General features: G+C 33.7%; 2 protein-coding genes and 1 non-coding gene across 8 annotated transcripts; 1 reads left to right on the forward strand and 2 right to left on the reverse strand.

Moving 5' to 3' along the window:
• Positions 1-488: 488 nt before the first annotated feature.
• Positions 489-19,632, reverse strand: LOC105229912 (uncharacterized). Of its 3 annotated transcripts, none has more exons than XM_011210413.3 (2): positions 19,406-19,632; positions 489-1,441 (listed from the first exon to the last, which is right to left on the reverse strand). In XM_011210413.3, the coding sequence occupies exon 2, from the start codon at positions 1,425-1,427 to the stop codon at positions 633-635; it is 795 nt and encodes a 264-aa protein (XP_011208715.2). In that variant the 5' UTR covers positions 1,428-1,441; positions 19,406-19,632; the 3' UTR covers positions 489-632. The 3 variants fall into 3 exon arrangements, with proteins under 3 accessions (XP_011208715.2, XP_011208716.2, XP_011208717.2); XM_011210414.4 differs by lacking the exon at positions 19,406-19,632 and adding an exon at positions 11,786-11,922; XM_011210415.4 differs by lacking the exon at positions 19,406-19,632 and adding an exon at positions 11,743-11,886.
• On the reverse strand, positions 3,783-3,856 carry Trnai-aau (transfer RNA isoleucine (anticodon AAU)). Its single transcript has one exon. It is a non-coding gene; the product is annotated as a tRNA-Ile (tRNA).
• Positions 12,134-23,801, forward strand: LOC105229911 (mitochondrial dicarboxylate carrier). Of its 4 annotated transcripts, none has more exons than XM_049447251.1 (5): positions 12,134-12,278; positions 21,283-21,530; positions 21,617-21,854; positions 22,124-22,256; positions 22,329-23,801. In XM_049447251.1, the coding sequence occupies exons 2-5, from the start codon at positions 21,362-21,364 to the stop codon at positions 22,665-22,667; spliced, it is 879 nt and encodes a 292-aa protein (XP_049303208.1). In that variant the 5' UTR covers positions 12,134-12,278; positions 21,283-21,361; the 3' UTR covers positions 22,668-23,801. The 4 variants fall into 4 exon arrangements, with proteins under 4 accessions (XP_049303208.1, XP_049303207.1, XP_049303206.1 ...); XM_049447250.1 differs by lacking the exon at positions 12,134-12,278 and adding an exon at positions 12,340-12,461 and having other exon boundaries at positions 21,284-21,530; XM_049447249.1 differs by lacking the exon at positions 12,134-12,278 and adding an exon at positions 20,669-21,116 and having other exon boundaries at positions 21,284-21,530.
• The last annotated feature ends 2,822 nt before the right edge of the window (positions 23,802-26,623 follow it).

The following is a 26,623-nucleotide window of genomic DNA, read 5'->3' on the forward strand; positions in this document are numbered from 1 at the left end:
TGATTTTGTTATTGGTTTTAATTATGGTTCCAAGATAGACGAAATTTTCGACGACTTCGAAGTTATGACTATCAACAGTGACGTGGGAGCCAAGTCTCGAGACTGTTTGTTTGATGACAGGATATATTTCGTCTTGACCTCGTTCACTACCAGATACAGATTTGCTTCTTTGTCAAACCTGGAGAATATTAAACATTAAAGTATGGAGTAATGCGTTTGATGCGTTTCCCAATCTTTGGGAAACATTTTTGTTCGGTTTGCGAGCACAGTTTAAATGAATCAGTTCGAGTCTAATTGGTCATGGATTGGTTAATTCATTTCCTATAGGATGACATATCATATTTGATAGTAGATTTTAGACTAAAGTGATCTTAAACACATTTCTCAAGGAAAGCCAATTTTTCCGTTTCTTCAGTTATTAAAGTGATTTTTTCTACTTAAGAAAGCACAGCCGTTTCACTCCACAAGAAAACAAGAAAGCCAAATCATTCATTTATATTACAAGAAATTATATTTTTTCAACTATGTAACGAAAACCGTAAGTAAATTGCGTATTCGAAAATATATAATTCATTAAAATTCAATTTTTGAACCATATACAGCAAAATTCTTCTAGAGCTCTTAAGTATTTCTCAAACTTTCACACCCAATTCACCGGGATTAATGATCTTTATATTCCTGTCGTTCACTTTGTACAGCACCTCTTTGCGCATTTGCTCGAGTTCGTAGCCGCCATTCTGCAGCGCTTCCAGCTCTTCGCCCGCTTCCTTCACACTATTGGCAGCCAACTCACGCTCGATCAACAGTTTACCATCCACATCACGTGACACGCCGCTCTTCAGCTGCGTCGCACGTATGCGCAACGTGCCCAACTTCGCCACACAGTTATCGATCGGCGCATATAGGTCGCAATTGCTCAACTTCGTGATCACCGCCAAATTCTTATACTGCTTCGGCAATTCCGCTAACTCATGACACAGTTGGATTATCTCTTCCTTGGTGGCGCCCAAATTCAATAAAATCGCCAAATTATCAACCAAAATCGTTGTGCTGATGCGTTGTGCCGCGCTGGCGCTAATGTAATCACGGATGCCGTCAAGCAGTAATGTTGTGACTTGCCGTTCATCCTGCAGCCACTTGCTGGCCATACCCTTTTCAGCCATATCCGTTAGTGGATCCACAACATTCAGCGTTTTGTCAAGAAAAATATTCACATTGTAACCGAGACGCATGCCGGCATGGAAGTAATGCTGATAGTTGTGCTGCAGACACACCAGCACCGTGCCGGCGTTGGAGATACGCAGCCGTTGGCCGAGTATGCAGCTGAAGAGGAAGCTGCCGTCGCAGTTCGACTCCTCACTGATGTGCACGAATTTTGGCAGTTTTTGCTCGTTCAAGCCGCAAGCGAATAGCACGGATGCAGCCATGTTGAATTATTCAACTAGAAGAAAGGCAGAGTGAAAAAGGGAAAAAAGTAGAAATAAAATAAATATTATATATTAAATAATTTTGTATTATATAATTAATAAATTTTTATTATGTATTGAATAATATAAACTAAGGTTCCTTAACCTTAAAACATTGTTACAGCATGTCAATCTAATCTCTAAATATACCCCTCGCACACTTTCTCCTATATCATTATGTCTTTAGAAACACAGTTGCCAGATTTGTCAAAGCCAGACACAGCTTTGTAATTTATTTAGTTCTTGGGGCATTGTGCCGTGTGTTGCCCAAAGCTCTTAAAAGACTACAGGCGCCCATAGAGTAATGTGCATAAATTAATTTCAGCTGTAACATAAGCTCATATCTCTTAGAAATTTGACGGTTTTAATTACAGTGACCGGTCATTAATATTCCCAGACATGCTCATACCCAAATACAAGGATTTTGCTGGGGTAGTTGCCCAGTTCAAGTGCAAAGGCGTAAAAATATATGGTTTTAACCATATGCTTGTATGTAAATCTGCATTAAATATACTCTTAGATGGCAAATTTTTAAGATATAGAAAATCTTTCGAAATATCTAAAATATTTGATGGAAAAAAAAAACAAAAAACGTTAACTTCGGATGAACCGAAGCCATAAAATAAACTACTTTTCACACAAGAACTTGATTTTGTTCAGTCAGTTCGCATTGAGATTGTTTGGAGTTTGTTCGAAAATTGTACCGTTGCCTTGGACAAGAATCCATGCAAAATTTCGTGAAATTATCTTGTGAATTAAAAAAGTTTTTCACATAAGCACTGGATTTTGATGGATCAGTTTATATGGCAGCTGTACATATGTTATATGTGTCCGATGTAGGCGGTTTTGACATTTGAGCAGCTTCTTTGTGAGAGAAAGATATCTCAAACACTGAGGAACTAGAATGCGTATACCGAGACAAACGGAAATGGCTAACTCTGCTCATTACGCGGCTCATCACGGGGCGTATATATGTATATTTGATATCTATTTCGACGCACAAGGACCAAAGTTTACAAGTCACTCATCATACTCGTCCTGTTATATGGTGCAGAAGCATGGAGGATACGATTTTTCGAGAGAAAAGTTGTGCGGAAGACGTACAGTACTTTGTGCATTGGCAACGGCGAATATCGCATTCGATGGAACGATAAGCTGTATGAGATTTACGACGTCATTGACATAGTTCAGCGAATTAAAAGAGCGGCTACGCTGGCTAGGTCATGTTGTTCGAATGGATGAAAACGCTCCAGCTCTGAGAGTATTCAATACAGTACCCAACGGAAGAAGCAGAGGAAGAGGTAGGCCTCCACTCCTTGGGAAAGACAAGGACCTGGCTACATTTAGAATCTCCAATTAGCGCCAAGCAGCGAAAAGGAAGAACGACTGGCGTCTCCTTCTGGGTGTTACGAACTTAAATAATAGTACTTAAGAGCTACGAGGTGTGTTCAAAAAGTATCGCGAATTTTGAATTTTCGCGGGTTACGTATATTCAAATTTTTTGTGGCGTTATGTTGGTACTCATGTCTCTCACTTATGCCGACAAGCTCGGCCATTTTGAATGTTCATTTAATTGTTGACAGCTGCTTTGCTTGCACGTGTTTTGGATGGTCTTCGATTTTTACCTATCAAAAAAATTGCACCACGACAACGCCCCTGCTCACACATCGTTGCTTGTGCGCGACTTTTTGGCCAAAAACAACACACTAATGATGCCGCAGCCACCGTATTCTCCAGATCTGGCCCCCTGTGACTTTTTCTTGTTCCCTAAACTGAAGAGGCCCATGAAAGGACGACGTTACGCTTCTCTTGACGAGATAAAGACGGCATCGAAGGAGGAGCTGAAGAAGATAAAAAAAAAATGATTTTTTGGAGTGCTTCGAAGATTGGAAAAACCGTTGGCACAAGTGTATAATATCTCATGGGGATTACTTCGAAGGGGACAAAATAGATATTCATGAATAAATAAATAATTTTTGAAAAAACACAAAATTCGCGATACTTTTTGAACACACCTCGTATATTCTAAAAATAAATTATCTGATGAAATTATAAATGACATTATAAAAGTGAGCGTGATTGTGACTTGATTTCATTCAGTTTCTATAACTTCTTAAAAAGTTAGTTTCAATATGGTCAATTAAAAGACATCACGTCCAAAATACAATCCTGGGATACTCTTTAATTAAATCAATATCAGAACATTGCTTTTTTATTATAAATTATGAAAATAATTATTTAAAATTATTTTTATATAAAATTACTAACAAAACCACTTTCAGTTACATTATAAATAAATATAAAAAAGAATCGGTGTGGCCCATGAGGGGATCGAACCCGCGACCTTCGCGTTATTAGCACGACGCTCTAACCAACTGAGCTAATGGGCCAGTTGTTATTTTGCTGTTAAAGAGCCTACAATTGCTTAGCACTAAGCGAAGAGCAAGAAAGAAAAATTCTAAAAATAGAAGGGGCTCTCACACTATACTGGACGAGCATTGAGCTATTGAAAAATCACTGCAATTTAAAAAACAAAAAAAATCAGAGCAAGATCAGTAACACCGGCGCCTGCTCTTGAACATGTTAAGTGATCGATTAGTAAGCTCACACACATAAGTATGCAGACCTCGCTCCCGCCGATAGATAAACAAACGAACAAGTTTTGCATGCTAAACTGAAAGTTCTTCAAGCAAGAACAACAAGAAAGTGTAAAAGTTTACTTAGCAGAAGCACAGCTGATGCACAGAAACAAGAAAATAGCTTGTGCTTATTAGAACTACATACAATAAGCTCGGCGGGAACACAAGCTGCTTTACAAATATTGTTGTGTGACGTAAGAGTTCTTTGCTCAGCTAATAAGCGCTGGAACTGTTTAACTATTCTTAAGCAAAAAAGATAATATTATGTTTAAATATCAATATTCCTCATATGGCAAAAACGAAAGTTTTTGATATAGATAGACAATATAGTTTGCATTTAGATTTGGATATCATTTTTTGAAAAAAAAAAAATATCTATGTATATTGTATTTACTTATTTTGTATGCTGAATGTTTCAATTGTAATAAAAACTTTTAGACCATATTTTTAGTCAACAACTTTTTTCTTACTTTTAATAAAATAAATATGTAATAATTCTCTAAAATTAATACATATTAAATATTTTGCGTATTTTTCCTCAGAAAAAGCCCAAAAAATTACAAGATATTTCAACGAGCTAATATACAGGAATGACCTCATTTCGACAGCTGTCAAATTTTATCAGTTTCTTCAGTAAGGTTTGCCATTGAACATATCACGTTCCACTTTGGTACAACGCTTGAAAATTGGCAAAACTTATAACGCAAATCTACGTCCTACGATGAATATTGTATGAGATCTTCACACAAAAAATCATATTCTTAGATGAGGCCCATATCTGGCTTAATGGCTCTGTCAACAAAATTGTCGCTATTGGGGTGAGTCAATTCTTCGTGTGGTTCAGGAAAGGCAATTGCATTCCCAAAAAATTACCACTTGGTAGGGACTGTGGTATGGCGGTATCGTTGGGTCTAACTTCTTTCGAAATGAGGCAGTAACGGTATACTATCCACAGCAAGTGTTATAATACCATGTTGACCGACTTTTTATCCGAAATTTGATCTAATCGACACAGACGATCTATATTTTCAATAAGACGGTGCGAGGCCTCATGTTTCACATCTAAACATAGACATAATGCGTGCAAAGTTTGGCGACTCCTTAATTTCGAGAAATTGCTCAATTAAATGGCCGCCAAGCTCGAAGACAACATTCAGCCGAAATGCCGCATCGCGTCATTGCAAATTGGTGTAATCGGATGGAGATATGGAAACAGAGCCGTGTTGACTATTTGGTCGACATTTTGTTTAAGTCATAAATGGAAGAATTTTGACCAAGTTTGAGTATTTTATTTCATTTTATTTTTTTGAAAATGAATCTTTTTTGGATCTCTCTAACGAACTTATCGAAGAAATACACAAATATTTAATTAGAAAGTACGATTTCCTAAACATAGTTTTAATTTTTTCGTTCCTTGCTGGAATTAAATATTGAAAGTAGATGATTTTTTAACAATCTAGAGTGATGTCAGCCTTTAAGTCACTTTTCCAGATATTTATTAATATTCTGTTTAACTGAAAGTTTGGATTGTATGTAAATGGAAAGTACTTTCTTAGTTTTTAGGCTGGCGATTTAAAAACATTTTTGAAATAAAATTTACTTCTGATGGCGACCTATGAGGTTGTGTCTACCAAAAATAGCCACTAGAGTGCGCTCCGAAGAAAAGATGGCGAGATTTTGGAATTATTTACATAGGTAAAATACATAATAAATATGTACGTAGTATGTAACAAGGCAATCAACTGTTATTTTTAACTTTTTTTCAAGGAACTTCGTGCATAAAAGTCTGCGTGCAAAATCTTTCAAGTTAGGTTAATCTGGTAGGCCAATGAACCACACGTAGAAGAGTTTAGGTACTTTGCAATACCAGATGAAGTTCAGTTGCTAAGTCCAAGGGGAGCAATCATCGTTTAGGATGCCTGCGATTGACGCGAATTTTAACAGACTCTGCGGCCTCACTATCGATACCTCCCACATTGTATCATACCATGGGGACTCCAAATGCTTACAGCGTAGACTTGCCAATGTGGGACAAGAGCACAAGAGATGCTCCATTGTTTCCCCGGTGCCTTGGTCTAGACATTTCACATAAATTCTATAAGTTTTCACATAATTTTAAAAACACATACAACCATAAGACACTTGATATTAAAATATGTACATATGTAAATATATATATTATTATCGATTATTAACATTTAATTTCCCCCGCTGAATTTTACAACAATTTCATTTAGTAGTGTTATTAAGCTTTAAATAAAGCTAGAAACTTGCGTTAGTCACATGTATGAAATCATTGCAAGCTCAAATAAATAATATTTTCGGAAAACTTTCAAAAGTTGAAAGAATAGGAGCACATGAAATTGAGGTCTGTGTTAGCAGAACACTTTCAGATGGCATTGAAAAAAAATCAAGCAATCCCACACACATACAAAGGTACATACATACATGCTTTTTAGTATATACATATGTATGTAGGACCAATGCAAATGACAAGCTCCATTCACATTCAGCTTTTTAACTTTCACGAAGCTTACCAACCAAACAACCAATTGCCTATGACTGCTGTAAGTGGCGTTAGTCAGCTTTTAAAGCGCCACGATTATCCATCCGCACTTTTGAATGAAATGAAATAATGTTCCACGCACTGTCAGCACTTGGCGTGTAACTTTTTGCACAATGCGGCGATTTAATTAAAATCAATCTCAAGTGCATAAATAGTAATTGTGTTAATTTTAAGCAGTATTTTGCTTTTGTTTTTGTGAATTATCACTTCATGTTGGACACAAATTCTCCTCCGAGTCCTTTGTTCGCACAAAAGCATTCAAGCACTTGCATGTGTGTGAGTGTGTGTGTGTGTGTCAGCATAAAGCATGCGAGAAACCACAGAACACACTGTGCAATTGTCGCAGCTGAAAAGCTGCATTTTGGTCAAATAAATACATAAATATATATGTGAATTTAAATTGCAATGTTAACCGCAATTTGCATTGTGTTAAGTGGCCGCTCTCGTTGTTATTAAACTTTGAGTGGTAATTGTGTGCGAGTCAACTGAAAGTGACATTTATGAAAGCACTTCGCACTACAAATGCACACAGTGCGTCAGAATAGTATTGCATCAAGGGAATATTGTCGTAATAATTATTATTTTAACAATAATTTTTTTTGTAAATAAGAATTTAATTAAATATGCAACTGTAAAGTTCACGTTCTGTTAAGAATGTGCTTCGCGAACTTCGCTCAACTTATGGTCAACATAATTGGTCTACCGAGAGTACTATTCGCAACTCCATCATTCATTATTGGATAATATTCGACTGAAAAGACTACGTCCAGCACGCAGTAAAGACAATAAAGCAGCAACTCGGAATACGTATGGAACCAGTTAGCATATTTTACGTCGGGATCTTAAATTGAAGACTTACAAAACACAGCTTGCGCAAGACAGCCGCTCAACCTTCCTAAACGACATCGCTTTGCTCTTTGGGCTCTTGAAAAGTTTCAAGAAGATCCGATGTTTTCGAGCCAAATTTTGTTCAGTGATGAGGCCCATTTATGGCTCAGTGGGTATGTAAACAAGGGAAATTGCCGTAGTTGGGACGAAGAGCAACCATTTCATTCAGAAAAAATAACGATTTGGTAGATTTTGTGGGCCGGTGGAATCATCGGTCTATATTTTTTTTCAAAAACGATGCCGGTGAGAACGTAACCGTCATTGGTGACCGTTATCGCGCCATGATAACCGACTATTTGATGCTTGAAAATGAGGCTTGCGATCTCAGCGACATTTGGTTTCAACAGGACGGCGCTGCTTCCCACACATCGCATCAATCAATGGATTTTTTGAGAGAACACTTCGGTGAGCAGTTAATTTCACGTTTTGTGCCGGCCGACTGGTCACCAAGATCGTGTGATATCACTACGTTAGACTTTTTCCTATTGGGATATGTAAAGTATAAAATCTGTGCGAACAATCACGCTTCGTTTCAGGCCTTGTAGCAAAACATCAATCGGAGAATATCGGAGAAATCCTCAGCGACTCTGAAAACAACGTTTTGAGAAAAGCTCATTTAAAATTTTGGAAGCCGATTACATAAAGTTAAAAAGTTCTTACATATGATCAGAAAATTCTTGAAATCAGAATCAGAAATTTTTTGTAAAAAAAAAAATTTTTAATTTTTGAAACGAAACTCAATTCCTCTTAAACGCTGTTTGAAAGGTTCTAAGGAAGTCTTTAGAATGAAAATTTTGTGCTGGCCGAATATTTATGGTTTTTCAATAATAATTCGAAGTGCTGTTCTTGGAATTTTTAATAATATTGACTTTATTTTTGGCAAATCATTGAAATTTCAAAAAGTCAAATCATATGAATGAATACTTTTGCGATAGACTGTAAATTAAATAAGTGCGTTTATTGGGAAGTGAAAATATGTTGTAGCAATCAAATTATCCCATTTTATAAAAAATAACTTTTGAGAATTATTTTACACACAATTACAAGTTGAACTTCATGGCAGTTAAAAATGCTCAAACTAAAGTAATTAAATTAAAAGTGCTTTTGAAAAGTATATTATTTTGAAATATTCGCCACAAATATACGGAATAAAGGAATACCGTTCATAAGTGTCTGAACAAGCTAAAACATTTGGTAAAAAACATAAAAAATTGTTGTTCACGTTCATAAAGAACTTTTCGAACTTTCAGTATCTTCTATTTATAAGCACATTTATGTTTCCTCAACAAGACTTGCCATTATTAAGACTTGCCATTTCACAACACAATATTGACACAGAGCTTATTTTAGGAGCTTCTTAACATGTGGTGCTTAATTTAAGGTATTATTAAAGTCTTCACCATGAAACAGCAAAGTTTGGAAGCTCTGTAAAGTTAAGCATTTGAAGGAAATTCAGAATAATTAAGCAATAAGCTGGCGCTTTATTCTTCATTCTTGAATGACTTCAGAACTTTTTGTCAATTTAGATAAAAGTCATGTACTATATGCTCATACTCGTATCTATGTAATTACTTTTGTGATAGAAAGGTGAGTAATGAATAAATACTCAAAAAGTAGGGCAAACAAATCAATTACTTCAAGCAAAAGAAAGCAACGACCGGTACGATATGAAAGCTACATAAGCTAGTATTTCCTACAAATTCTTTTAAGGTCAAAGTAATTCTTCATGCAGTTTTCCCAACCTAATTGAATCCAGTTGATTGAGTTCTTTGCTGATTTATTCAGCTGTTTGGACACGATTATTTTGAAATTATGGTAGCTGGTAGTAGAGGATTTGTGTTCCAACAGAATGTAGGGCCATATACACCAATAGTGACTCGCTCGTTCCCACGATAGTCGGGTGTATGTAAGCGGAAGGGGCCCGTAGTTTTATCAGCCAAAGACTAGCAATACAATTGTACAAATTGTTTGGGAGGCTCTTATGCATTCACATTATAATCCGGACATAGCATTAAATGCTTACTATCTGTTGATATACAGCGAATGATTTCGCTTGTGAAAAATTCGACTCAAGGAAACCTAATGGAAGTCGATTGTACTAGTTGTTTGCCAATCGGAACGAGGAATTTTAGAAGAACAGCATTATTAAATTACACCAAGACGACGACAAGTTTTCGAAGAAAACGGTCTGACCTAAATCGGATCATGCTATATAAAACCTGTAACTAAATGCAAACATAATGGATTTTCTTTTTTAAAAGGGTTGCCATCTTCATGAAAATTTATGTGAAAACAAATTGATAAAAATAAACTAATATTAAATGCAGGCTACTGAAAAAAATATTTCCAAAATATTTTTTGAAAAGGGTTGCCATCTTTACGAAAAAGTATTTACAGATAATTAATAAAAAATAGACTCAATGGTTTAATAAATATTAAATGTAGGATCATTTAACTAAAAAGGTTTAAAAAACATTTCCAAATATTTTGTTTAAAAATGGTTGCCATATTTGTTAAAAGTAGAAACCCACTTTACCATTGGAAGGTTTCGAAAAAGGCCCAAAAATAGTAATACCGCCCGACGTTCGGAGCGCTTGGAGTGCACACCTCAAGCCATTTTTTTTAAACTAGCGGACATGACTCCGGCCGAACTACTCAACCTTCATTCATTCATTTGCTTCATTTTTTTTTTAATGTTCACAAAACGCCTTGCTATCGTCCCTACTAGATTCATAATTTATTATAATTTATTGACAATGTTATGACAACATTTATGTAAAAAAAAACATGGTGAAAAATTAAAAAAAAACTTTAATTACTTTTTTATTTATCAACATTTTTTTAATGATTCTAGTAGGGACGATAACCATTCACGTACTTTTTAAGAATAAATTGGGTTTTTGTGTTTCAGATGATCCAAACATGAGAATCGTGTCCGCCAGTGCCATTTCTCCGGCAGATGTCATCAAAAAATTCCGAAAAATTTTGTTTATACACTCCACGATATATGTACCTCATGAAATGTTAAAAAAGTTCTGTTGTAGAATAAAAATTTCTATGAAAAAAAAAGTTCAAAAAACAGGCTAGATTACGCTACTAACCCCTTAAATGAAGCGAACTAATCCCTCAAATTTTGAGATATCGATCTGAAATTTTTCACAGGACCTTCTCTTCCCAAAAAGCAGCTTATTTGGTGGAACCATCGATATCGGATCACTATACCATATATGTAGCTGTCATACAAATTAAATGAATCTAGTATACGCATTAGCATAGCAACCTACGTAATCGAAATATTGCTATTTTTAATGTGTAAAGAATTTAAATTTCATTCTAATGCTTAACTGCCCATTTTTAAAATTCAACGACACACCCACAAAAGTTCACAGTTGTGACGCGTCTAGTTCTACGCACAGAGATTCTTTTCTTTTTAAGTTTACACGTGCCACCCGCTATTTTGGTGCGCGCTTTTCAGCAATTACGTCGCTTAACTGTTTACAGTAAAGATAAGAACCAATTGCACACAATATAAATTCTGAGAATTTTTTCTGCTTCTCTTGCTAACACTTAAAAGCAATTGTTATTTTAAGAGCATACTAAAAATAACTAATTTAGGTGTGAACTACAGTCGAAGTCTCTCGAGAACCGTTGGGCATAACTTAATATGCTTGAAAACAAAAAAATGTTGAACTTCCTGTTGACATTAACGGGTCCCTACTGTATCACTTAATTTCAAATTTCAAATTTCAGAACTGTCATGGTTAAGGTCAAACTTTTGTGATTTTTGTGCGTCAAAACTATGCATGAATCTGTGCCATATGCGTGTGACGCGTGTTCTTTAAAATAGAAATAAACACAAAGTTGTTAAGAGCAAAATACAGGCTCTCAAAAGCGCCGGCAAACATAAAAGTTTATATTATTATTATTATTATATGTACATGTATAGGTCTTAGAGAGCCATCGGCACGTTGTCTGTATGTATGCATGTGTTTTTATGAGCACCAACGATAAGACACGCTGCGAGATACGAGTAGCACTTTTTGAGCTATCACCAAACGAACTTTTTTCTTTCATTTTAAAATTGCACATTGAATTTGGCAAAGCAGTCATGAATTAACAGCGCAAAAATAAAAATAAAATAATAGCTTAATGAATTAAATCCATAAAAAATATTTGTCTGTACTTTTATAATGAAATTTTAGGTAAACTTTAAATTGTGCTCGTACATGTTTCGGTTGTGTAGCAGAAAAACAAAAAGCTTCCACGGCTTTAAACGAAATGAGCGCGCACAGTACCCCGCCAACGATCATGAGAATACGACAACACAACGTCAACTGACCATAGTACAACAACGCATGCCAATCGCGTTGGTGAGCTGATACGCATGGCTATGAATATGTGTAACGAGCGCGGCAAAAAGCTTCAAAGCGCCTAGCTTGCTGCCCGTCTGGATAGATAGTTGGCTTGCTAGCTACGAACAAGCTACGCCGCATGGTGGGCAACACATTTGGATGAGGGGGGCAGGGCGGTGGTATTAATCATATTTTTTTCTTGTTTTTGGAAAGAACATTGCTGGCGGCTTGTGTTGCTGACAGGCCGGCGGCCAGCCGTAGCAGCTATTAGTAGTAGACGATTGCTCGAACGCATCGATCGCGCTGCCGTATCGCATTAGATTGCTAGCAGAAATTGGTGCCAAATTGGAATTCACATTGTAGTTTTTGGTAATTCAAGCTAATATAAAGAAAAAAATTTTAAATAATTTATTAAGTTTGTAGAGCAGTGAAGAGTGTCGAAGCATGTATGTGCATGTGTGTGTGTTAATCGTGTGATTTGCTGTTTAAAGTGTAATTTTATACAAAAAAATTATAAAAGTTAAGCAAATCTGGAAATTATTTGAGCGAGGTAAACACATACGCTGAAACCGGAACAAATACACTCAAGTGGAATTAGAAAACAAGAGTTCATATACACAAAATCACGCTGCAGTGGGTATTACTGTGCACATTTGCACATTTTTTTTTATAAATACATAAATATATTTATATTCGCTTGCTTAACATGCGACCTATGAATGATGCTTTTAGTTTGCTGTTATTTGTTTGATAGCGCAACTCATTATCAATTAGGTCTGCACACAAAAAGATACCCATGTATTGTTGTATTAAATTCCACCACTACAACAACAACATACCCATTCATACATCTGAAATATGTACATGAGTACCTTATGTGTATTTATGTACAAAGTTCAATGTGTGTCTTTAAAGCCCAAACGTGGTGTTGTTGTGATGACAGACATGACAATCAGCTGGAATTTTATATGAAATTTGAGCCATCCATGTCAAAGCAATTAAGCTAGCAACTAAAAACTGACAAAACAAAAAAATATTTAAATTCAATTCCACCTAAGCTTAAAGACCCTTCACAAATAAAACAAGTTTTTATTGTTGAAACGGTTGTGTAGTCCCCGTTAGGGTGGTAAGGTTCAGATAAGTTGTCATCGAGGTCATCCAATGGTAGGCACACAAAACGTGCTGCTTCGACAGGTCGAACCATAGGAAAATGGGTCTAAGATGTTTAGGGTTAGCTAAGCATCCAAAAAGATGGTTAGTGTCATGCGGGGACTCGTTGCATGCTGGACATGTGTACATATATTTGATATGTCGGGGTCGATACTGGATAAGTAAGAGTTTAACCTGCTACAGTATCCAGAATTAAGCTGCCCAAGGATCACTCGCGGCAACTATACGAAAACACCACAACAAAAACTGCTGGCAGGGGAGTTCATTGTGCTCCTTAACTGAGAGTATACGGACCTCACTGTGCAGATGTTCGTTAGAAGACATCAAGAGGCATCACATTATAGTCCGAAGTGCAGTGTTCTGACATGTCTGAAGCTTCCTCGTCTGCGTTTCACTGCATCCAGGCTATCATATTGGGGCAGCGGAGTTAGGGACCGGCCGGCCGATAGCCTTGTATGTTGGTCTTTTCCCAATGTGCTGCCGGCTAGCGACTTGTCGGCTGTGTACTTTGGCAGTACCATAATCGCGGTCGTGTGAGAAGCGAAGCATCACAAGCTGTCGAGTCTCACACCTAAAATCTTACGGTTATTAACAATCGGATTTTGACTGTTTGTGAATCTAGTCACTGAGGATTTAGTGGGGGAGAGTGTTAGGCTCCGTGCAACGACGAATCGAGAAAGGCCCGAAAAAATACCCATGCTCTAGTAGTCCGATCTGACTAATTAGTTCGAAGAATGTAATGGAAAAAAAATTTCCATACAAGAATTTCATTTTTACCGTTCATTTTGTACAACATCTATATCCTATAGTGATCCGATATCGACGATTCCGACAAATGAATAGCTTATTGGGTTCAAAAGGTGTACGAAATTTTAGATCGATATCTCACAAACTGAGTGACTGGTTCATGTATATAAATACAGACGAACAAATAGATGGATCATTTATATGTACATTTTTTAGGATCTTCGACGTTTCTTTTCAGACGTTCGAACTCCCAGGAAAACTTAATATACCCTGTTGATGGTATAATTCATGTTACTTATAAATTTTATAGAATATAAAATTATTTATTTATATTTCATGCTTTTAACTGCTGTTATCAATATGTATATAAGCACACTTGTTTAATCAAATATGTTATTTATTTATTAAAATTACTTTTTATACTAACAGACCGAATTTTTTTTTAAATTTATCAATTTCATTTATCCAGTGATAAATAGACATACATATATACATATGTACATACAGACTTATCGGCTTTTGTGATATCGAAATTGCTATTATTATGGCCTTATAAAATTGTGAACTGTATTTGGTCAATTACGGCGTTTATACAAAAAAAAAACAAGCATTTGAAATGACCGTCATAAAGCCAACAATAAAGAGCAATTCTCTCACCGTTCCCCCGACGATCGGATCTACATAGTCGGAACGGAACCAAATATTTATCCGACCAAGGATATTCTATCAGATTTTCTTATATCTTTCGATCTTCGGAACAACAACCCTTAGTCTGATAAAATTCGAATCATGTCCAAAATGGAAAGAAGAAAGTAATTCTCTCATATATGAAGTTTTTGAGGTTTATTTTGTTATTATTGTTGTAGCTGAAGGCAATGAAAAGTACAAAATTAATATTGACTTACCAATTGCGATTATTAGGGAATATTGGTCTAAATATAAAATCTATATATACATAGATAAATATGTACACTTATGGGCAAAGTAATAGGTGTCAGCTTTTACTTAATAACTCTGAAATATTTGCAATTAAAAATTTTTTGTTTTAGTGATGTCTTTCTTTAATTGAATAAACCCAAATACATACATATATCGGAAATCATTCATTCCGAATATTAGAACTGAAATTCTAATTCTAATTTTCAACACAAGAAATTGCATTTGTCATAATAATAGGTGCAAAATATATATTTTTTCTGAATAAAACAAAAACTTATGTTATCCTTTATTCCGTCCACGGTTTTTTAATAATTTGTATATCCGCTGTGGTTTTTCATTCATTTTTCCAATTCTATTCGGCATGGATTTTTGACACAGGTATATCATCCCTAAGCTTCTTTGCTTTTCGCCACAATTGCTCCTTATTTTGAAATAAAAAGGCTACCAATCCCCCTTTAGGTCACTCCACAAATTCAGAATCGTGTTGCACACAGATCACATTTGTATCCTGGAACCACTCATATACCAACCATGATGTATATATGTTTCAAGTCGTTATCTTGTTGCTAACAAAACCTCATCGGCATGTTTTCTACAGCATATGGTAGCATAACTTTTTGTAAAATAACTCTGTACTCAAAGGCGGTCATTGTGTTCTTTTTCCAAAATAAAAGGCCAACGCCTTGCCAGGAGAAACATCGCCACACCACACAGATCCAATACTTTTAGACCGGCCGACAGTTTTCCATTATATATTTGTGGTACTCACAACGTGTCACAAAGCACAACATCATAAAATCATACATTTTAATAGTAATTTAAAAAATTTGTTGTTGGATTGTATTCTAAAATAAGTTTGTGCAAATACAACTATGAACGCTTTGTTTTCGGATCGTTATAACTTATAACATTATGAGACTATGTGAAACCCCTAATTAATTTTAACTTCATCACTGAATAAAATATTTCGGCACTTTTTTTCTCCAGTGAGACGCCACCAATTTTTATGTTCAGCGGCAACAGATTTTTCCTTCTGTATGTGGATCTTTCATAAAAAGAATTTTATGAGTTTATGTCCCGGTACATTACCGTTCACTAATTGACACCGAATCCCCGAGCTAACATTTAGGCCCACTTCCGCGAAAAATCAGTACCAGCTAAACTCACACCAATTATTTTGCCCATAAGTGTAAATGTTTATTTGATTTCAGTTCAGTTTCAAGTTCAACAAGTTTTGATGTCATTTGTTTAATAGCAGCAATATATGTACCTCAGCTGCACTTAGCATCTGTAGATATACAAATAAATTCCTAAAACTTTTATTTTTATCATTTTTAAATGCATGTATATAGAATATACTTCTAGCTGCCTAATATATGTACCCCTCCGTTTCCATAATTTAAAGTGAGAAGTGAAAAACAAAACTCGCACAGCAACAATGCCGGACACAAATATATAATTATACTCGCAAATAAGAAAGATAAATAAATAGCTGCGTGTGATCTCTAAAATAAATCAACTTGTTTAAGTGCTAAAATTTATGCACGAAATTGGCAAAATCTCTCGCACACATTTTATATAAACAAAGCTATATAAAGAGAGGCTAATATTTAACTTTTTATTAAGATAAGACTGTTATCAAAGTGATATTTTAGTAGCAATGTGTTAAAAAAAGAGGTAGTTTGGATTCATAAAGAAATTGCCAAGATTTTACAGATGGAAGATTGCATATACACATACATATGTACTTAAATTTTGAAGAATCGATTGAACAATATGTATGTAGACATGATCACAAATGACCTTAAGTAACCAGAACAATGTTTCAAAGTTTCAGATAGATATCTTCAAAATAAAGGGACAAGTTTATATTTTTATATTTTAACTCTGACTTTTCCTAATGGGTGTTACAAACTTCCTGGCAGACTTAATGTACCTTATTCAGGTTATAAAAGTGACTGACAAGCCTCTAACTCTATTGACAAAATATAACCCGATAATACCACTTCTGGCGGAATGAGTGCATTCTCAGTGGCTGAAATCAATAAAATCAAGTAGTTAAGATAATTGTTTTCAGATATAAATCGAGGTCGAGATATAATAGAATCGTGGTTGTTGTTGTACCGACAGAAAACATTCCTCATATAATTCGTTCCCGAGACAATCGGGTATACATAAACGGAACGGACTCGAATTTTATTCTGCCAAGGACTGATAAACCGACAGCATTCCTCCAAATTACCGCTACAACGAAAACATTGCTGAAATAATCCTGAGTTCTTACAAAAAATCGAAAGTGAAACAATAAAGTTGCACTATTCATCTTTCCTTCCCGTTATGCATGTATGCGCACATAATGCAAATAGCTTAATTATTTAAAAAAAAAAAATGTCTATGCCAAAAAATTACGATTCATGGAAGCTTAAGAGCACGAAATGATAAGAGATATTAGAAATGACCAGCCATTTAAATGAATGATTATAGCAAAATTTTAAAATTATGAACGCTCGCACTCACATTAAAATATTTAAAAACTAAACTCAAAAATATAAATATTAAAAAATACTCGCTGAAAATCGCGGATTGAAGTTTTATTAAACTTTGATCTCGAATATTTTTTCTGCACAATGGAAAGATGAGGACTTTTGATATGTAATTTTTAATCATGTTTTGCACATATCCACTAACTTTCAACATTTTGTATATAAGTATGTAAACATAAATATTTTTTTTAAACGGACAATAACGTGTTTTTGAAAATGGAGAATTCAAAAAAAATATTTTCACACTACAAGTGTAATACCAATAGAGAAACCGCAAATGTGGTTAACATCAATTTGATTGTTTATTTTTTGGCATCAAAACAAAGTGCTTCAACAAATAAACACATTTTATATATACTTATGTACATATAAAGCACGAGCTTAGCAACTTTAATTTTATTGATAAACACACACATAATACACACGCGTTTAGTCAACACTTCATCGCTTTATTTAAGCGGATTCGAGTTCCGACACTTTAACGTTTAACTCGCGATAAGTGCAATCAGTCAAAAACATTTGTATATTCGGGCATACTGGTGTCATAAAACTTTTGGGCAGAAATGCTCTAATTGTTATCACGCACAAATGGTACGATTATATAATTGACATATTTCACTCACTCATAAACAATTTTATGCTGTTTATTGACCTACACATTGTCAAACAGTGCTGTCTTATCAGCACCAAAACAAAATAAAAATATTACCAATCCACAAAGATTATAAACTCATGATCAACAAGAGTCACACGCCACACAGTCAATATAAGGATATATGTACATACTTATGTATGTACATAAAAAGTCTAATATTCATATAAATATTATGTAATATATCATGGCAATACAAAAAGGGGTGTGTACTTTATTAAGACTATTAGCGTTCCTACACACTTTCGACTTTTGCAATTCTCCTCCAAATCCAAAAGATTTGTCTTTTCAAAAAGGGAAAATAAACATATGTATTTCCCACTAGAAACAAACAATCATGCACAACAGCCACGTGTACAAAAACAAATATAGAAATGGGATGATTATTAATTTTGTTCTCAGATATTAAAAACTTGTGACCAAGCAACCAAAACATGTGCAAATAAATTGAAAATAGCACTAATAAAAACCACACAATATGAAAACTACTTGTATGTAAACATGAATATACACACTTTCATATACATATGTATGTATATAATATTTCTGCTTTCAACTGATATGTTAACATTAAACTTATACTATGGAAAAATAAATTAAAAGTTTATAGAAATAATTATAGCAAGAATTTTAGTTTTTCTTACATATGTATGTACACAGTTTTGTATGTTATTGCATTTTTACAACAGTTGTTTGTGAATTGTTTTTGTTGTTGAGAATTGTCTAAAAATATAATTTTAAACATATTGAAGTGATGATAGCTTCCTAACCATTTTTGTCATTCAATTATCGTATTATTAGTATGATTATATACTGAGCTATAATGCAGCGTTCAATTAAAAAAAGTAGTTCGAATTTAAAATTCTAAAAGTCGAAGTTTTTATAACCTTAAATAGAATTATTTCTGAAGTTGAACATCCCGGTAAATTTTTATAATGTATCAAGAAAAAAGTTTATTTCGGTTGTATCGAAGTTATAGTACATTTGACAAATACAAATGGTTACATACAAGGATATGATATTTATCGTTCAGTTTTATGACGGCTAAACGCTATAATGGTCTGACATAGTCGGTTCTAATAAATGAACAGCTTCGTGTGAAGAAAAGGTCTTGAGCAAAAAATACCTTAAAATCTGAGGGAATCTAAGGAAGTAGATCGCGAATATACGGACACACAGAAATAGTTAAACGGGGCCAAGTTTAGGCCTATTCTGGGTGTAAAGATAGTAACAAAAACGGACTCCTCCAAACGTCTGGAAACAATCAAGTCCCTTTAGATGTAATCGGGGAACCACAACGTCAAATTGTTATTATATATGTACATATTTATCTAGGGTATTTATATACAAATGTTGCATCACCGATATCGCCACAACTGAGTATTAAATAGAAGTACATTTATATGGTACAATTAACAAGCAAGAATTACTTAAGCAACTTACTTGAACTTAGTGGTAGCCAAACACCTAGCCGGCACTTCCAAGCTGGTCTATCTGTCGTTATCAATGAAAAAGTTGTAAAAGAACTTCCAAGTTAAAGCACTGAATATGTCAACGAAATATTTTAACCCGTAACTATAGAAAAGTAATAAAACAAATATATACTCTTAAATAATAATAATTTTATAGAAGGAATTAAAAGCTCAATTGGAAATAGCAAATTCGCAAACAACAATAAGCATTGTTGCCAAATGCCTGAAAATTTACATTTATGTATGTTATATGATGGGTTCCTATTTCAACATTCATAACAGCTCAACGTTGAATAGACTTGTAGACTTGGTAAAACTAAAATTTCTAAAATTTATTTTTTCTCCTAACGTTTTTAAGTCGTTTTTCTCAACTTAAACACTAAAACCAGTTTATACATTAAATAACTAATTTTATTATAACAATCTTCAACATTCAATCATGAAGCGTTGGCAACACGAAGATAGTTTACAAAGTCTATTATTACACGAGGCGACAAAAGTTGCTAATTCTCGGGCGATTCTCTTTTGCTGTCGCCCATTACCTTCACACGAGCAACTTGTGTTGCGCAACTCTGTTCGAGTTTTTTTCTCATTCTCTTTCACTTTACTTTAACCCATTGTCTACTCTTTACTTTAACCCATTGTCGTTTCTTTTTCCTTATGGGTATTTGGGCCACTCTATCACATATATTAATCAGTTCTGACAATTAAGAAATACATTTTATTTATGATTCAAAATTAAAACAAAGATTATATGACAGACTTTCACATACATGTGTCACCCTTTTCACTATCGTCTGAATCAATTTGTATGGCTTTCTCCATACATTTCACAATATCTTTAATTAATTCGATTTTTTCGTCATACTCCATTTTCTAAAATATTTAAATTATATTATGTATATTTGTATACATATTTGCAAATTACTTGCCAAAAGATGAAATTAAATTTTTTAAATATATTCAAAATATTAATTTCAAAAAAATATACTCAAATGCAACTATGTACTACGAAAGAAAGAACACGAATGCCGAAAAACGTCGCAGCGAACTGCTACGAATAAGAACACAAAGCGAGTTGCTGAACACTGGAAACTCGGCGCGATTCTCCTCTCCTCGTCGCCCCCTCGCCTATAAACCAAGAGTTGCCGAGACAAAAGTTGCTGCGTGTAATAAGCCACAAAGTCGCACAGAACAAAACGTCAAAAGCAGCTGACTTACAGCATGGTACCGATAAAATAAAACGTTTTGAAAATCACATAAAATTTGAAAAACTTCTTCTAAATAAAATCTGTTGATAAAGCACGTTAATTACTGAAATAACAGCTTAAATCAAAAGTTTTTAATTAAATTGACATGTCAACTCTTTGCCTAAGTTTAATAATAATTAAAATGTATTGTAAATTACTATTGAAATGTTTACGTGTATTGGTACTCAGCCCAGATAATTCGGTACTTGCTACTGTTTACAAATTTACAACACCAGCATCAACAACGGCATTGAAAAAAGAAATATACAGTCATCATTTTCGTGAGATTAGATTAGGCATTCCAGTTAATTGTGATATTCACTGGAGGATTTCGGTGCAAGTATGACACATTTATAAGACAAAAATCTGCCGAGCATGGGCACTACAACATAATACTCAACTAAAGTACAACATTCCTTTGGTTTATAAGAGGTATGAAAAGGAAATGATGAGTGCTAAAACGGAAGTGTAGGTTGTAGTTTTGTGGGTGGGTGCACAAATGAAGGTCACCGCTACAGGTGCTACTTAGTTGCGGATTGAAAAAAGTAAAAGAAAAGAAAGAAAAGGATAAGATTTTTATTTCCTTAATATAATTTCAGGTTCTAAAAACAACCAACCCACCCGCATTCTGTCCAGCAGCCCCATATTCACACTAACTGCAATTATTTTAAATCAACATGTCCAGTACAAAGACACAACGTCAAGGTCGTTGGTATTTCGGTGGTATTGCCAGTGCCGGTGCCGCTTGCTGTACACACCCGTTGGACTTGATAAAGGTGACGTTGCAGACACAGCAGGGCAAATTGTCTGTGTTACAGCTAACCGTTAAAGTTGTGCGGGAGCAAGGTAAGCATAATTGTATTGAGTAATATTCAAGATCTTCAAACACACAGTTTTTATTGTAAACAAATATTTTTAATTGATAATTGCAGGCGTTTTGGCACTCTACAATGGCTTGTCTGCTTCCGTCCTTCGTCAAATGACATACTCAATGACGCGTTTCGGTATTTATGAATCAGGGAAGCAACAAATCAATACCGATACATTCCTCGGCAAAATCACCCTAGCCGGTTTGGCTGGCACTGCCGGTGGTATTGTCGGCACTCCGGCCGACATGGTGAATGTACGCATGCAAAACGATGTCAAATTGCCGCCAGAACAGCGCAGAAAGTGAGTTAATCATTTTTAGTGTTAAATGAAGTTTTTGTGACGGAAAATGAAAAATAAACAGGAATAAAAATTAATGAAATTCGATAAAAACAATCTAACATCCAAATGATTCAAATTAGATAAATTTACAGTGCAAATAAAATTAAACCGGAAAATTTTGTCGGAAGTGAAAACATGTTGTGTTGACAGTTTAGTGATCATTTAAATGAAATTGCGCATATTTATATATTCTATTTAACCTTTCTTATTTCAATTCTTACTAACTTCAGCTACAAAAATGCGATCGATGGTTTAGTCAAAGTATATCGCCAAGAAGGATTCACACGTCTATTCTCGGGCGCTACCACCGCCACAGGCAGAGGAGTTCTTATGACAATTGGTCAAATAGCATTCTATGATCAAGTAAGCTTCCACTAGCATTAGTACAAAACAAAAATGTATTTTTATGCCTTGAAACACTTCTTCCACGCGCAGATCAAAGCAATGCTGCTAACCACACCCTATTTCAAGGATGACTTGGCAACACATTTCAGTGCATCATTGGCTGCTGGCGCCATTGCGACAACTTTGACACAGCCACTAGATGTGCTGAAGACACGTTCCATGAACGCTAAACCGGGTGAATTCAAGGGCTTATGGGATATTGTCAAGTTCACAGCGCGTTTGGGTCCGCTCGGCTTCTTCAAGGGCTACATACCGGCATTTGTGCGCCTTGGTCCACACACAATTATCACATTTGTTTTCTTGGAACAATTGCGTTTAAACTTTGGCATTTTGCCAAAAGTAGAGGCTTCCGTCGTGGCTGCACAATAAACACATAGACACGCGCATATACACGCACATACCATGTGCTGCACACATCACATTGCTGCTAAGCACAAGCTGAAAGCTACTCGACAAATGTATAGAACAAAATTAAACTATAAATGCACTACAAGCTGCTATTGATGTCTAGTGAGCTATAGATATATTGATACATACATGTGTACATGTGTATATTACTAGTATAAAATATTTTACCTTGGACAAAATGCAATATTTGTCAGTCAGTTCATGGTCAATGAGTTTGATATATATACATATATGTATAAATAATTTTAATTTTGCATTTAGAATGCACTGTGGTTAATTGCATACTTAAGCGATAATTTTAGAAACATTTACAGCCGCACAGCAATGGCAGTTAGCATAAATATATTGAAAGCCACACGGAAAATATTCATTTTTATTAACGCAAATTCGTATTTTTTTTTGTAATTTTACTTGCTTTCAAAATGTGTGCGCTTTTTATAATACAAACTATGATTATCCAGTAAAATTGTGGAAATTTTTAATAAAGAAAATGCTTTCTTCTCAACTAGTTGCGGTTTCAACGCTTATGTATGCATACAAACACATATAGATACATAAAGCAGCACAGTTTGATATGCATATTAAATTAAATTAAAAAAATTGTTATTATATTTGGAATCCATATACTGTTATTACAGCTATTTTACCTTTAGAATGATTCGCATTAAATGCAACGGCTAACAGTAACTGACATTCCTAATTCATATGAATACTATTGTATTTGCAAATATATAAATATATATGTATGTAATATGTAGGTGTATTACGCTTAAATGCAAAATGTTTGCAAACAAACTATTTAGCCAATTAGTTACTAAACATGTCTGCTTGACCGCACACTAGGCTTTGCCTTTGCGCATAAATTGTTAATTAAATATGTTCTCGTAAAAAAATATATTATATATTTCTCTTTTTTTAATGACTTTTGTTATAATTTAATTAAATTAATTAAAAACGTAAAATTGTAGCTTTACATGGTAAACGTCAAATTGTTTTAGTTGTGTCACTATTTTAGTTTTAAGTAAATAAAAATTGAAACTCTTTATTGCAATTTGGAACATAAAGCTTGGATATTCTGTGTGTAATCTAATTAAACTGAGTTTTAATTAAATTCGGGGGGTGTGAGTAGCCTAAACTGTTTATATTAGGACTTCCAGTGGATTTAATTGGCGGACACCTGCGACGTTGAAGGACAAAATTAGCAACAACGACACCAAATTAGCTAGGTATGTTGTTAAGGAGCATAATGAATTCCTATCCATGCAGTTTCTGCAGTGGAGAGGGGTGTCCGATGTGTAGGGTAGGCCCGCGGAGAGTTGTTTCAACGAGTTCGTACCACAGCGAGAGATTCGAACGTTCAGTCAGACGAGCATAGCTTTATCAACTCATCCGAATACATTAATCATTTAGATACATACTTTACAGCGTTTCCGACGTTTTCTACTAGATAGTACAAACAGTGTGAAAAACGGATGCCCGGTTCAGGGTTAAGGAGAAGTAGACTGCGTCGGGTTTTTTGAATTTATTATAACATTTAAAACTTACTTTCCATCGAAAGGAATATAGGAAAATCTCAAAATAGTTTTGGGGAACTGTAAAAGCAGAAAAAATTCAAGTTACTTCAAAATTTGTTCCTAAGTTTTTCCTAATGCACTTAAATTCCAAAGACGACACACAGTTGGGAAATGAGGCTTTGACATAGATGGAAATTCATATAACATAAACACTATTTGCATCGAGCCAAGGACTTTCACCTCAAAAGCATTCTAAAACAAATGGAGAATATTTAATATATGTATAACAACAAGGCAAACAACAAATAATCACACACACGGTCTACAAATGTACACTGAATAACAGTAATAAAATAAAATTGCATATTTTTAGGCGTTTTGCCGTGATTCTCATCCTATTCAAGACAGTACTTCTATATATTACCACAAAAATAACGATATTTGAACTCACAAATATATTTTAAAAGTTAACGGTATTCGATGACCAACATTTTCATATCCAAAATGCGTACAGACGGATATGAAAACTGATATATCCGTTCGCACGACGGTCAAGGACTGCCAACTCGGCAGTATTATGCCGCTACAACAACAACAGGCCTGACATATAATATACTTTAAAATCTTTCTACAACTTTTTTTGTATTTATTTTCATTTATTTATTTAATGTTTTTTATAGAATACGCTAAATACTAGTTAAATACAAACTGATTATTTTTTTTAATTGTTACACTTAGGTGTAGATGTGTATGTATGTATGTATAATTATTTTTTATATTTTTGCTTTTCTTACAGCTAAAACTAAAATATTAAATAACTAGGGGTAAGACAAGTTCGCATGAGTTTGCCTTAGACCGCGCTCAGTAAACCGAAGAAATACTTTAAAATGAAGCGCCGTTAAATAAAATATTTATATTAGCATACAGTGTTAATATTAAATTGTTTTTTTTTTGAGTTTTCTTAAAAATTTATCAGATAAAACATTTGAATAATGTAAATGAACATTGCATTTTCCAAAAGCATTTAGTGGTGTTCCAATTGCTTATTTATTTATTTGTTGATGTTTTATGACCTTTTCAATTGTTTATTGTCGTTGATGACTTTTATGCTTTAAATGTATAAACAAAAAAAAAACAATTTTTAATTTGTTTAAGAAAAAATGGATTTATGATTTAATTATAAAAAAAAAATAAAAAACAATAAAAATAAAAAAAATATTAAAAAAAAAAAATACATATAAAGTATTAAAAAAAATAAAATAAAAAAACATAGAGTAAGAGAGTAGAAAAAATTTAAAAGAAAATCTAAACATATAAAAAAACTTAAAAAATAATAAAAAAAAATATTGAAAAAAATAAAAAAACAAAAAATAAAAAAAAAAAAAAAAAAAAATAAAAAAAAAAAAAAAAAAAAAAACAAAAAAAAATAAAAAAAAAAAAAAATAAAAAAAAATAAAAACAAAAAAATAAAATAAAACAATTAAAAACAAAAAATAAAAAAAAATAAAAACAAAAAATAAAAAAAAAACAATTAAAAAATCCAAAAATATTGAAAAAATTAAAAAAAAAAATAAAAATATGTATAAAATAAAATATATATAAAAAATTTAATTAAAAAATTTAATTGATTCCTTTTTTATAATTAATTTTATTTAAAATTATTATTTTTTCAATATGGATATGAATGCATAGCATAATTAATATGTCACTGTATTAAATATGTGAACCTTAACCGATACAATATTAGTTTAGTTAAAAAGCGTTTATTCGAAATTTTTTAAATGTTGCAACAAAACAGCGCCATAGTCTACAACAATATGATTTTGGTTAATTACTTATGTAACGAAGTACTTTTAGTGCTTAGATATTAGATATGCTTTAAGTTTGCCACATTGCAACATAAACCAACTCATGATATTTTACTTAAAAAAGTGCAGCCTAATTTGTTTTTATTTATATTAATAGTTTTTATATTATTCAAAGTCAGCTATATGATAATGCGACAACACACGTGATGACTTTTACTTTGAGCACCGCAGCAAATTGAAGCCAGCAACTACCATCATTCTGCTATAAAATAAACGTTTTTGCCGCTCTATTCATAAACAAAAACTTAAAAAATAATATACTATCGAATCGGTGTAGATTATGAATATATACAATTTATATCCCACAAAACAGCTTCAAGTGATAAGAAAAACTTGAGTTTCAACTTCAAAAGATTAACAAAACAATGGAAATCGAAACCGCATTCGATACGGAAAGTTTTTTTACACTAACAAATATTGCATTTTAGTAGCTGTTGAAAGAATTTACTAAGCTGCTAGTTAAAATCTACTTTCATACAGGATAACTTTTGAAAACGATGCCATAGGTGGTGGACAATATGCCATAATTAACGTT

Source organism: Bactrocera dorsalis, chromosome 2 (assembly GCF_023373825.1).
Source record: "Bactrocera dorsalis isolate Fly_Bdor chromosome 2, ASM2337382v1, whole genome shotgun sequence".
Lineage (NCBI taxonomy): Eukaryota > Metazoa > Arthropoda > Insecta > Diptera > Tephritidae > Bactrocera > Bactrocera dorsalis.

What these genes read in the sequence shown, in the direction of transcription:
- LOC105229912 (XM_011210413.3), bottom strand. Translation starts at nt 1,427, where the DNA reads ATGGCTGCATCCGTGCTATTCGCTTGCGGCTTGAACGAGCAAAAACTG.
- LOC105229911 (XM_049447251.1), top strand. Translation starts at nt 21,362, where the DNA reads ATGTCCAGTACAAAGACACAACGTCAAGGTCGTTGGTATTTCGGTGGT. An exon ending in TAAAGTTGTGCGGGAGCAAG is followed by an intron (nt 21,531 to 21,616) that starts GTAAGCATAATT and finishes TGATAATTGCAG; the next exon opens with GCGTTTTGGCACTCTACAAT. An exon ending in AAATAGCATTCTATGATCAA is followed by an intron (nt 22,257 to 22,328) that starts GTAAGCTTCCAC and finishes TTCCACGCGCAG; the next exon opens with ATCAAAGCAATGCTGCTAAC.